The sequence below is a fragment of the Electrona antarctica genome, assembly GCF_951216825.1.
Source record: "Electrona antarctica genome assembly, chromosome: 17".
In the NCBI taxonomy this organism is placed as follows: domain Eukaryota; kingdom Metazoa; phylum Chordata; class Actinopteri; order Myctophiformes; family Myctophidae; genus Electrona; species Electrona antarctica.
This window is the reverse complement of record NC_136798.1, coordinates 7339649-7353649: the sequence shown is the minus strand read 5'-3', so window position 1 is coordinate 7353649 and position 14001 is coordinate 7339649. Positions and strand designations below refer to the sequence as shown.

Here is a 14001-nt window from a genome sequence, read left to right as displayed (position 1 = left end):
AGGGAGGGAAGGACATGGGCATATCAGAGACGGTTCCTTTATCGATCGATAGCAATATGTAGTGCTAATCTAGTGAGTGGTGCTCTGGCAGGAACAAGTGACTGAAAGGTTGAACAGCACAGCGGTCTTGAAGAGCCATTATCAAATAGGGCCAGCTCAGCATTCCCCACCCCCTTAAATAAGCCACATTTTGTGGGAGAGGAGCACAGCCCAGGTTCAGTGAACCTCGTGGGTGACTTTGGGTTGAGCATTGTGAGAGTTCTTAGTTTTCATACAATGGAGCACTATAGGAGATTGTATCTTTTTTTTCTCACCTTTTTTTGTGCAAACATGCCACTTCCAATAGGTTGTTTAAGTGCTACCCTCAAAAGCCCCGGTATTTCTTATGAAAAGCTCAACTGTCCTTCAAGTCTGAGGAGAAAAATCTGCTTGAGTTGAGCTAAGCAAAGCCAGTTGAGTCTAATCGTGTAAATGCACAGCCATGAAATTCCATTTCACCAGATGAAAATAAAGAGCTTCTCATTCTCTTCACCACTCCATATGTAGCACTGAGAGATGCATTTCTGGGTTTAAGTAAAAAGAGTCCTTTTCCAATGATAAAAATGAAACCTTTTATTAGCTGTACATGCATTGGCACAATGACATACTGTATGAATTAATCTTTACCTTGCACACAAACCAAAAAAGAAAAAAATAACAATGAAAGGCATAGTGCAAATCTTTTTTTATGCCAAGTCAGTAAACACAATGTACAAATAAAAATAAACATACAAGTTGCAATAAACTATTAAAAAACATTCTAATTACAGTTTATGTTGATGCCACATGTGGCTTCACAGACTCTTAAAACATCTTAAGGTTCATTTCATAATGTCTAATGGACTTCTTATAATAGAATATTATTGGCAGGTAATACTTTGAAAACAGATATGCAAATAATACATGGGAAATATGAAGCACCGGAAACAACATAAAAGCAACCAAATTCATCTTCCAACCAAACATATTTACACATACCAAAACACTATACTTTCTTTACACCCTATAACTATTGGGAGTGGTTAGCATTGCATTGGATGGATTGTACAAAAGTCAAAACGAAACTGGAATCCCCTCAAGTGTTGCTTTCTAGTGTAACATATACTGTACTGTTATAAACCAAAGTTTCAGAACTTCTATTACTCCCTTATGAACCACCGTGTTTCATTTGTATATCCATATTTTCTTTTTCAACCTGAGACACACTCAATTAAGCCCAAAGCCAACACATCTGGCTGGGTAAATATTTAAATGTAGGGCTGAGCGATTAGAGATGAGAGATGTTGGATTAATAATAATATTTTTTATTATAATAATTATTATAATTATAATAATAATAATAAATGAGCAAATCTATGGAGTTTAGTTTTTCAGCTGGATTTGATGTGCTTCAAGTTTTAGGTGGAAAACAGGAGCCATTCCATAAATAGATCGGTGTGTTAAAGTAACCAATGGCTTCACTGTTCCAAAATCACGTAACCAAAATTGAAGATTATTTATCAACAAACAAACCAAACCCAGGAAAGCCAAAAATCGCTCAGCGCTATGCAGATATCAAGCTCTAGGCACTCTCAGACACATGGCAGAGTAATGGGAGATGGCAGAACGAGGAGCTTACAGGGTTGAGATCACAGTGAATATAACACAAAGCACATCGTTATCATGGTAAATGGTAAATGGTGCATTTATATAGCGCCTTTATCCAAGGCGCTTTACATAGATTGTGCATTATATTCACCCCTTCATACACCGATGGCAGCAGAAACCATGCAAGGCACCAACTAGCACATCGGGAGCAATTAGGGGTTCAGTGTCTTGCTCAAGGACACTTCGACAGTAACTCTGGGGGAGCCCGGGTTCGAACTGGCAACCTTGCGGTTGCCATCCAGGCACTCTACCCCTGAGCCACCGCCGCCCCTCACCGCTGCCCCTCATCATAGATATATATAAGAAAGCTAGATGGCTCACCCGCGCTCTGGCCAATGGAGAGCGACGTCGCTACGTGGCAGCCATCTTACCGAGGGGTAGCATAACATTGTGTCTATGGGGCATGTACTTTTTAAATAACCATAACTTGCTCAATTTTCAACCAATTTTCAAACGGTTTGGTTTGTTATAAACGTCAGAGACGTCCGCATACTTATACGACGTTCAAATAAAAAACAACATTAAGCAGATAAGCGTCCTGAATCATAGCAACGTTGACAACGTTTGTAATAAACCAACCCGTTTGTAAATCCGTCAAGATTTGAGGGAGTTATGATTATTTTAGTTTGAGCTGCCATAGAACATACTGTACTGTAGCCCCTCAGCAAGATGGCCGCCGGGTGAACTACGTCAAAGACTCCGCCTTGAGCCATCTAGCCTTTATATACGTCTATGGTTATCATTACCAGCATTATTGTCATCAGCTCTGTACACTCAACACAAGGAAAACCCCTAACTGTCTGTCAGCGTGTGTAGGTTGGCTACAGTGCACTCTACTGTACAGACGGGCTTCTTTTTGATGCCTTTTCTACTAAGCGTTTTCTGTCAAGCCTGAGTTTGCACTCAACACAACTGATCCCTTCGCTAGTTCGCTTGGAGTTGATTGATCATAGCGCTCACCTACTTTTCACCCATTCTCTCTCACTGTTGTTTAGAGAGTTGTGCAATTCTGCACAAATGTTATTTAACATAATAATTTAAAAAGAAAGTCCTAATGCCTGGATTCCTGGACAGGGGGTCCCTAATGCAGCCTTACGTAAATTTACGTATTTTGTGGATCTTGGTCTCTCGAGAGGCAAATCAAACACACTCCAGTATTGTCTTAATACAGTAGATTTCACGCACTCATCCATTCGTTCAGTAACCCGCTTTGACCCTCTCAATGCTGAAACAACATCAGAATAAGGCTTCACTGTAGCGATACAGTGGTTCAGGACGTTGCGTTTTGTTTTGACAGCCTAGGCATTGTCTCATCTTAAAAAAGGCACGTGACTTGGCTCCGTGGTTCACAGTTCATGACCGTTCTTGATTTCTTCCATGTAGTTTTAGAATCGTTTTGATAATTAGCAGCACTTTAACATCCATCTCCGTTCCAGAGAGAATGACACGTCACCTCATCGCAAATATTGACACATGCGTACATATTTACAGAGAATGTGGATTCCACGGACAGCATCGAGAGAAGAGCTTGATATATTTTGCCGGTTGTTGACATGACGTTTGTGTTTGTTGCTCAGTGGGAGGAAAGATTAGGTTTGTGTGAGTTTATACTGAGCATACTTTTTGTGTTCTTGTATGTGTAGAGAAACAGAAAACAAAAAGTGTGTGTGTGTGTGTTTAACCAAGTTTAAGAGTGTTTGATGGTGTATTTGCCTTTCTGCAGCTGAGAGATGTATAGTTTTGACTTGGTTCCATCCAGCCGTTTGAACCAAACCTCATCATGGTTGATGGTTGTGATGATGGCACTGCAGTATGCACACGCACAGAAAGAAAGTTAGATTCACACAAATAATGTACACTAATAATGTATCACTAATAATATTCGATGTCTAACCTCTCTGCACGGAAAGCTTGTCGCGGACGAAAAAGATCAAAATAGATCAAAATTACTTTTTGCACAGTCAAATGTTCCTCCTTTTTTAAGGGTGGGTTATGTTTAGGAGTGGATTCAGCAGTGTAAAAACACACACAGGCATGTACTATTATGTTTGTGCCGTATATTTTGCCTGCCCAACCTAAACTCAATTCTAAACGCTAGCACGCACACACACATACCTAGTGGGGAATTCATCCTTCCTGTTGATGCAGATGGCCTGCCCTCTGCAGTACCACTGGCTGTCATAATACAGTCGTCCCTCTTCTGAGCGTGCCACATGATGGTGCCTTTCTGGCCTCACTGCTGGGACTGGAAGGAGTGAGAGAGGGCAGAGGGATGGGTAAGAGAGAGAGACATAGTGGAAAGTAATAGAAAGACAGACCGGGAAGACAGACAGAGGAAGGGCAAGGAGCGAGAGCGTGATGAAAAAGTTATAACCCCCGGAAAGTGAGACGGTGGCAAGGGAGTAGTGAGAAATGGAGAGGAGAGGGCAACAGACGGGCAAGGAGAGAGGGAGAAAAGGAAGTATCCAAGCACAGAAAGTAGAAGGAAAATGATAGTGGTGGTGGGCAGAGGGAGAGGAAAAAACCCCCACCAAACATTACTCTCTAAATACCAGTGCAGTGTGACCAACAAATCATCAATTTCTGCATTTTTCCTCAGTAAAGGCTATGATTCAACGCTTTAAAGTTTACTTCCTGGCTAACTGTGGGCTACAAACCATTATGAGCCAAATATCGATTGTAATGGAGGAAGACACTTACCATCGACCTTCACTCTGTGAGGAGGACCTATTGACGCCATTGCCTGAGGATGTTTTGGATGCAGGAGGTTAGAAAAAGAGAAAATGACGCAACAGAAAATACACTTCAGTACCATCGATCAACGCACAGGGAGGCTTTGTTTCTGTTTGAGTGCTTGCTTTATACCTTTCTTATTGCTGTCCAGTCTTCAAGGATATCCAGATCTTGCAGCATGTAAACAATATATGGTCGTGATATAGATCGTCAAGGACAATGCGCTTTCAGGCTGTGGAGATGGCTGTTGAATGTGTCCAAACAGGTTGACATTGTAGACTAGTGCTACATGTCAAACAGTAAATCTGAATATATTTACTCATCTGTAATTCATTTCTTTGTTAGTTTATTTTTCACATTTTTATCACATTTTGAGGCAATGTTTTTGTTTTACTTAGGCTCGCCTGCACAAAATTCCAACTTTCTAAACCATTTAAGCAATAATGTGCTGCCACATGTGTACCACTCCGCAAATGAAGTGAACAAAGATAAGCTGAGGACAAACATTTGATGTTAAACCGACACACATATTGAAAATCAAAGGATATCAGAAACGACAACTGGCTTCTTCTTCTTCACGGGGCAGAATGGATCTTTCTTCTTATTTTTCCGTGAGTGCAAGCCATCGTTCCACAACTCTGTGGAGCGTAGCCGTAGACAGCAGATTAGGGGGATGAGAAAACCAGGGCTCCCAAATCACCTGCTTGCGTGGTATATCTGTGGTCATATCTTTCTTTAACAAGCCGTTTAAATAGGAACACTGCTGGTGTGGCATTTGTGAGATGTCAACGCTTTTACTCAATGATGTACAGCAGCTATCACAAGCGGCTCGCCTAGATTCCACTACATTACACATGCTAGATATACTATGCAGATGTACAGTATGTTGGTTACTTGGTTATGATTTAGATACATGTTACTGTCTGCTCGTCTACAAATGCTAAGAATGTTATTTAGAAAACATATTGTTTAGACATGCTAGGTTTGATGTTTACCCGGCATCCTAGTTGCCATGTCTGAATTGTTTTCCATTTACTTGACAATTAACCCTGTCGATTTACCCTGTCACCCTGACTAAGGGTCATACCACTTACTCTGATCTTGCACTTTGTAAGTCGCTCTGAGTCTGGATAGGACCATCTGCTCTAAACAAATCTGTGCCTGTCGAGGGCCTGGTGATTTGTAGGAAGGAATGGTTGCCTCCGGAACCACAATGTGCCCCTGCAGGCCTGGGATTGAATCCGACCAGAGCCTTCCTTCTGTATCTTCTCCACTACAGTTCTTTGCTAGAAATACAGTATTTATTTTCCACTGTGTTGTACAAAAACCTGTTCATAATAATACACATGTTTTATGTACCATTGAAACCAAACATGACTTGGTTTTGCTCTCTAAAACATGTCTACAGCTCTACACATTTTGTACTGGTGTGTAGCCCTTTAAAGTAGCTAATGCCCGTGCCGTAGCGATGACCGTAGCCTCTGAATGTGGCGCAGTGACATCAGCTCAGTGTGAGTGTTGTATGCTGGAGGTGTGAGTGTAAACTGAAACTGTGACTTGTGTTTACTTGCCACTTAACAAGAGGTGGCATGAATTTAAATGAGTGCCAAGGGTGTGCGCTAACACGTGTCTCTGGGTGTTAGTGCCAAGTGTTGCCAATGTTATATCTAGTGTTAGGGAAGCAAGTGACAGAGATAATATGTTTTATTTATAGCCAAGACCGACATTGTATTACAAAATAGCTCTCTTCCTATGCTATTAGCTATACTGGACTTCAGTTATATTCATTTATCAATTTAGGCATCGAGTTACTTGATCTTTTAATGGCATCCTTCAAGTAATGGTATTGCCACATCAAGGGACCAATTACACATAAACCAACATCCTCCAGCATTGCCATGAATACTGGTAAATTGCCTTTAGATAATACAGCATAAATCTATATCTATGACAGCTAACTACTACACTATGGAGCCCTCAGAGGAGTCTGTGTTTATGTCTGTATCCTTCTGTGTTTATGTCTGTATCCTGTAAGCATCGCTCTTCCTATCATTAACACCCCCAAACCACAGCTGTAAATAAGCATGTGACACTAGCAATGCACAGCAATTTGCATATAGATTCATAAAAAAGAAACAATATACTGTATAGCCACATACAACAAATGAATGATGAAATATATGGCATGACTATACAGACTATGTTAAGTACATAAGCAAAAGCAGTCAGCGTGAATATGTACCTGAGGTAATGTCAATACTGTGCCTGTCCTCCTCCAGCCTTCTGATCTTCTCCTCCAGCTCGCTCTGCACCGTGTCAAACAACAGCAGCTTCTCGCTCTGGAACACAAGACAACAGGCATGATTCTGTACTCACTGGACCCTTTTCCACCGGTTGGTTCCCAATGGGAACCGGTTCAGTTCTTTTTGGTTTTTAGTCCATGAGCCAGAGCTCCAAAATTGAAACGTTAATTATGAATTGAGTGGGCAAAACCATACCTATATTAGATTGTTATCACCATTAAACTTCCCAATTGAGTACTTACACGAAGACAATGATTTATTGTATTACAAATTTTACATTTTTAAATATGCAAATGAGGCATTATGTAGGAAAATATGCAAAATAATCAAAAATATGAAAAAGCTACTACTGTGGAAGGGTTATCATGTATTAATTTACTTGTATTGATCCTATAAACAATTTAATATAGGGTATAGTTTTCCCACCAATGTTGGCGCTCTGGCTCATGGACTAAAAACCAAAAAGAACTGAACCGGTTCCCATTGGGAACCAACCAGTGGGAAAAGGGGTCACTGAGTGGCCACGACGACACTAACACAAAGTGAGACACTTATTCATCCCTCCCTCCCGGGGCATATCCAGAAGAGGCATCGTCACCAAAGCCTGACTACTAGGGGTCCAAACTGTCGCACATGCAATAAAGATTATAACCCATTTAGGCCCGACGTCGAAATAAAAAAAACGTTCGCTCTGAATTTTTCTTAAATAGCAGACCTACAAGCTCGTAGCGCCACTCGGTGGCGCGCTATGAGCTTGTAGATCTGCTATTTTTCAATAGCTAAAGCATAACATGCTAACATGCTAACACCATAAGGGGTTCCCGCCCAGAATGGGATAATATAGGCAGCAGTGCAGCACGAGAGTACACCACTCTTTGGTCCTCGCCAAAAAGAACAGATCTACAAGGTATAGTTGTATAGATCAACAACAACAACAGGTTTACATTTCTTCATAATGATGGTGTCTCCAGTGTGTACTAGCAGCTAAGGTATCCAGTGCAAGGACCAGACACAACGCCAAATTGGTTGGAATACTCTTATACATAGCGAGGAAGACTATACTCAAGCTTTGGATTCATAGAGACGTTCCTACACTGGATGATTGGTACAAGGAGGTAATGACTGTGGTTCCTCTGGAGAAACTGACTTATCTCCTCCGTGATAACATGGAAGGGTTCACAAAGGTATGGGAACCAGTCTTAGATACAGTCGACCCTTCTAGACTGTGCTTCAATGTACCTTATTGAACGGTAGTGAATAACAAAGACTCTGGTGACCTGTAATGTAATCATGTCAAGACTGTGGTGTACTCGTTTTGTCTTTTTTTTTTGTCTGCATTGTAATGTCCGTTGAATTGTGATTGAACAGTTGTGAAATCTCAAGAGCCTCAATAAAAATACATTGAAAAAAAATTATAATGATGGTGTCTCATGTCGAAAATAGTCAAATCTACAAGCTCACGTATCACATCTCACAGTGTGCATTATGATATGAACACCTTTCTTTTATCATATTACAGATTATGCCAAACAACACATGTTATATATGTTGTCCTCTCACCTCCCAGTGTTGACAGGCAGCCTGGATCTCACACTCATATTTGTTCTTCACTGATTCCAAACACAGTTCTCTGTAGATCCCTGAAACAAACAATACATGGTTGGACAGCGCAACACTTTTCACATACAGTATATTACAATACTTAATATATGACAGAAGATTTTATAAAGACTTTTAGGTGCTGATTTTTGGTATATAACACTGTAATACTTTGCCCACGTAGCAGCATACAGTCCTCTACTGTATGTACTTAAGTTAGCGTACATCCTTCCTTAGCAGCACTAATGCACATTCTGCACTGCTGCTATACCCAAATGTACAGCAACCATCTCTGAGACGTTACTGCTGCATTTTGTGCTTATTCCTGTTTAACCCATTTTGGGCGGGAACCCCTTTTGGTGTTTTAAGCATTGAAAAATAGCAGATCTACAAGCTCATAGCGTGGCACCAAGTGCCACGCTACGAGCTTGTAGGTCTACTATTTTTGAAAAATCGTGAAAATGTGGCACAAAACTTTGAATATATATTCTTTCACAGTGAACGTTTTTAACTCAAAGCTTTGCTTTTTGGGAGTCCTTGACATGAAAATGTATGTATGTAATGGAAGACATTTTTTTAATCGGGTCTAAATGGGTTAATGCCAGGCTGTATTTTGTTGTGTTTTGCTGATTCAGGTTTCTAGTTTTCTATGCTGCTATATCCAAGTGAGTTAGCAGGATATATGTGCTTTATACGTTGACATTAACTGTTCCTGTTTGCCAGCAAAGATTCAAAAAGCAAGGTGTAGCTGAACATAAGGACAAGCCACTATGTGACAATGAGAGTCCCATATTCTCTTGGTCCCATTCGCCTGGGTTCAGATTACAAACTGTCTGCCCAATCTGTCAGACTCGCCTACACTGCACACATATTGCACTGTGACTACGCCCACACTTGTGATCACACTCAATACTGTGCAACCTCAACAAGAATAGGCTAATGGGACAGTAAACCATACCAGCTTGAAAACACCCACTCAGCAGCAGTTCAGAACTAATATTGTAACAATAAATCAGAAATTGTAGATCAGTAACCCTCTCTGGTTTGAAACAGACTACTAGACAGACAGGGAAAAGACGACAATGTACAATTAAAGAAATGTCTATCTTCTGGCCTTTAAACAGGTCCCTAAGCACAGCAGTTAAGAAACCATACTGTAGCAGTACTGTATATGAAATAGCTTCAACTATGTAGAGTTAATTACAACAGGTGGTACTAATCGTATACCCTCTACCATTTGTGCGTATAGTATATGCGCGTGCATGTTGTGCGTGCGGGAGGGAATTATCCTATATTACAATTGAAAACATGTGCCCAAAAGCACGCACAGGAACAAAAGGCACCAGCTACTACGTCACTGACACGCTGCAACACGCTGCAACACACACTGCAACTAACACGACACAGCCTTACCCTCCGCGTCGATCCACGGCTATCTCCTCATGTCGCGCCGCACGGCCACACTCGACACCAGCCGCGTAACAATTGTCATCGCACTGCCACTAAAGCCGGCTCCCGTCCACACTCGCAAACAATATCAATATCAATAATAAACACAAACACGCCACAAGCACCGACACCCCCGCCTAATTTGTTGCCACGTCTATGAAAACAAGCACCGAAAAAATGCCATTCAACACGCTACTTACACACACTACCACTCGCTTACAATACGCGGACCTGGCAACACTACATTCTCTCTCCCATTTGCTCAGAGCCCACCACGTGACCCACACAGGGAGGGAGACGATTGCGTGATGCTTCTATGTACAGGATTCTATAGGTCACCACTTTTGGTGTGACACACATACGGCTTCTGTTTACTAATATGCGTTGTCAACACGTGCTGAGTTGACAAACATTGACCGATTTCGGAGAAGACTGATAGTTTCTCCTTTACTACTTAGGCTGTGGAAGTATTCACACTAGGCAACTTTTGCATTTATTGGCATTGCCAATTTGGGGAGAAAAGGAGGACGAGGAGGTGATCAAGCTCCACAACACCACATTGGTAGGTAGCCTCAAGGCTGCATTTATTTGCCTTCTTTTTCCTCTCGAGGCTGCATGGGATGATGTGAACCCCTCCAGCAGGCTAGGGAGCACCGCTCCGGTTAGCGGAAAATGACCGCGGGGTGCGGGTTGCCAGGTTTTTTTTATAAGTAAAGTATTTACATTCAATTAAAAAAACATATATATATAATACATTTTAATTTACGTCATATTTAGCGGCATTTCGACCAAATTTCTCTGTTCTTTGTCAATGGCAAATATTGAGACGTGTGGGGACTAAAGCTGTATATAGGAGGGCCCTCAAACACATTATTTCATAACTTTTCATCGTGCTCCTAAAAAAAAATGTGGCATTGCCAATTTGGGGAGAAAAGGAGGACGAGGAGGTGATCAAGCTCCACAACACCACATTGGGAGGTAGCCTCAAGGCTGCATTTATTTGCCTTCTTTTTCCTCTCGAGGCTGCATGGGATGATGTGAACCCCTCCAGCAGGCTAGGGAGCACCGCTCCGGTTAGCGGAAAATGACCGCGGGGTGCGGGTTGCCAGGTTTTTTTATAAGTAAAGTATTTACATTCAATTAAAAAAACATATATATATAATACATTTTAATTTACGTCATATTTAGCGGCATTTCGACCTAATTTCTCTGTTCTTTGTCAATGGCAAATATTGAGACGTGTGGGGACTAAAGCTGTATATAGGAGGGCCCTCAAACACATTATTTCATAACTTTTCATCGTGCTCCTAAAAAAAAATGTGTGCTACTAGCCGCAATTAAATACACAGTTAAAATAATAAGAAATTTGCGCCAACGACTGCGTCGACACCTGGCGTGGAACAAACGGGACGAACCGAGGCGCATATATGGATAACAACACTACACGCGCGCTGCAACACAAAACAGCTGCATACAACGCGTGTCACTGTGCACTTCTGTATCTGTGGACTTCTGTATCGCAACGCGGGCCAACGCAACTCTGGGATGAGCGGGCCGAAGGCCCGCGAAATTCTAGTATGGTATACCCATATATGGTAAGATTTGTTTTTAAAACAACACTGGGCCGTGTATACTGCTAGAGGTTTGGCAGGCAGGACATACAACGTTTCGACCCATATTGGTCTTTCTCAAGTATATGTTATATACTTGAGAAAGACCAATACGGGTCGAAACGTTGTATGCCCTGCCTGCTGTGATTGTGAATACATTTACCTGTTTATTACAAAGTGAGTTGCAAGCCCTTGCTTTTGTCCATGATATCTGTTAGTTTAACAGTTTGGCTTAGCACCAAGATCAGAGGATGTGCGCTGTTTTATCTTATTCTGACCGTTCCATGTATTTATTACCTTGTGTTCTTCTTGCTTGTATTGTAATATTATAATAACCCACCAGCAACTTTGGTCCTGATCTGCATGTTCTCCTGTAGGTTGGCTAAAGGCTCCAGATACTCCTGAGCACAGCCAGCCATCACCTCCTGGAGCTTGATGTCCACCTGGCTCAGACGCTCCTTGTACAATCTATAGGGCAGCAGAAAAGGTAACCCCTTTTAACCTGGCGTCCCCATTTGGAGCATGTCATTATAGATTAAATCAGCAGATATGCAAGCTCAAGACGCATAACAATGCGTTGTGAGCTTGTAACTTTTTGCAAGAGCGGGGGAGGGACAGCATTTCCGTTTTTGGTTGGCAAAAGCCAGCTTGTCAGGGACTGTAGGTTGTGTGCCTACCACTCCACAGAACCTTAGTAACCAGCACATATCCAATCATGGTTTTTGTATGTCCAAATCAAATTAAGTCTAAAGTACCACATGCATAACCTATGTAGTAGACTCCAGAGGTCTATAGTAGGAACACTATTTTTTTCTCTCTACAGTCACTATCATCTTCGTCGAAGATACCGGTAGCCGATCTACAAACTCACATTTTAAGCTTGCAGATCTGCTATTTTGGCCGAATGTTCTGTGGTTTCGGTTCATTATTCCTTCAGTACAACATGCGGATACTGTGCACAGTGTGCAGGGAACCAATGCCCTTTCTGGACAAAAGGAGTAATCAACAAGAAGATGACAGTAAATGTGATGCTTGTTAATTCGACAGAGCATGCGCCTACTGTTCTTTCAGGTCTGTGAATTGCTTCTCCAGTGTGGTCATCTCATCAAGGCACTCCATCCTCCTCCTCTCGCAGTCTTCGTCGTCCATCTCTGTTCACACCACATAGCAGGGAGGGAGACGGGGAAAAGACAGGTTCAGCACTCCAGCATCAATATACGGCTACCTGCCTCTAGTCTAGGCAAAACATGCTTTAATTCACCTCCAGTTACAGTAGTCTTTCATGTTATACAGATGTATTGTCACCATCAAATTATAATCTCGAACATCTTGCAGTGTGTCCCGAGACCGGTCACGCAATTCCCAGTGGGGTTTATATTTTTCACTCTCATCATCTGACAACTGTTCGCTTGAGCTGAACAGTAAAATTAGATTTTACTGTGCTAAAGTTGAATTGTGCGCATATTTATAATGTGATCTCTTTTTACCCGAGCTGTCTCCATCTTCAGACACGGACGAGCTGACGGTGTCCTCCTCGTCTGTACTGCTGCCGTCCTGGTCGGGAAAATCCACCTCCATGTCTTCGTGCCTTTCGTGGTTATTACTCTCCTTCTTCGACTCCCGGGCGTGAACCGGCATTGTTGCGTCGATGCCGGGGAGAGTGAGATGTTTGTTGTGAACGTTAATGTTGACCTAAAGGGGGAAGAAAAAAAAGAAATCCTACGTATTCAACTATAGAGGACTGCTAACCCGGCTAGCCAGTAGCCACATATCTCTACTAGACACAGAAAACATGGCCACCGCCGCCGACGACCAATCACGGGAGTAGTCTACCCTCCGCACACAACAAACCCACCAGACCGACTGGGATCGATTAACTTTGCAGATGGCTAATCCGGTCTAAAGCGGATACGGAAATAGTGCGTGCATGATGTGAACGTGTCCGCGCAAAGGGCCGGATACAGTAGGCGGGGCTTTTGGACGGATTTAGGGGCAGTGAGCAGTACATCAAAAGCACGCTTTCCACGGGTGCTGCGGAAAGCTCTGGTGTCGTGGATGCATTATTACGTCATGGTCATTAGTCGTGTATAGCTAGTTCAGTTGCCAGGCAACCGCTGGTTTCAACACATTGTGCAAATCCTTGTTAAACCTTGTTAGTTTATACATCGTAGCTATATAGTTTAGACCAGCGGCGTCAACTTTGGGAGTCACTCACTGAAAAAATAATAAACCAAATAGCACCCACTGAGATTAAGGCTGAAGATCCCCTCCCCCTGGTCATTTTGTCACGTAGGCACACACCTTTACGGTGTTCACAGAACAGGTATTCAAATGCTAATACGGTGGCTTTGTTCCAGTGACCGCACGGTTCATTCACACTCCGTCTCCTGCAGCAACACAACACTAACACAGTCAGCGGAGAGGCTGCTGTCTGTGTACCGTCGGCCCGTCTGTAAAGAGCCATGACTTGAGACTTGACAAACAGCCATCTCAGCCAAAATACAATGAAATTATTTACTGTTGATCATGCTGAAATGTTGAAACAAGATGCTGAAACAATTTAATGTGTTCGTTAATTGTTGTGATTAACTGAAAGCGCGCACCACTGTATTTATTAGCAA

The 14001-nt window shown here is 42.2% G+C and overlaps 1 protein-coding gene across 2 annotated transcripts; it reads right to left on the bottom strand.

Moving 5' to 3' along the window:
* Nucleotides 1–597: 597 nt before the first annotated feature.
* Nucleotides 598–13221, bottom strand: LOC306941407 (breast cancer metastasis-suppressor 1-like protein-A). Of its 2 annotated transcripts, XM_079526857.1 has the most exons (11): nt 12868–13221; nt 12441–12531; nt 11721–11848; nt 8283–8362; nt 6662–6758; nt 5514–5705; nt 4968–5057; nt 4552–4616; nt 4387–4429; nt 3802–3931; nt 598–3491 (listed from the first exon to the last, which is right to left on the bottom strand). In XM_079526857.1, the coding sequence occupies exons 1-11, from the start codon at nt 13016–13018 to the stop codon at nt 3374–3376; spliced, it is 1185 nt and encodes a 394-aa protein (XP_079382983.1). In that variant the 5' UTR covers nt 13019–13221; the 3' UTR covers nt 598–3373. The 2 variants fall into 2 exon arrangements, with proteins under 2 accessions (XP_079382983.1, XP_079382984.1); XM_079526858.1 differs by lacking the exon at nt 5514–5705.
* Between the last annotated feature and the right edge of the window lie 780 nt (nt 13222–14001).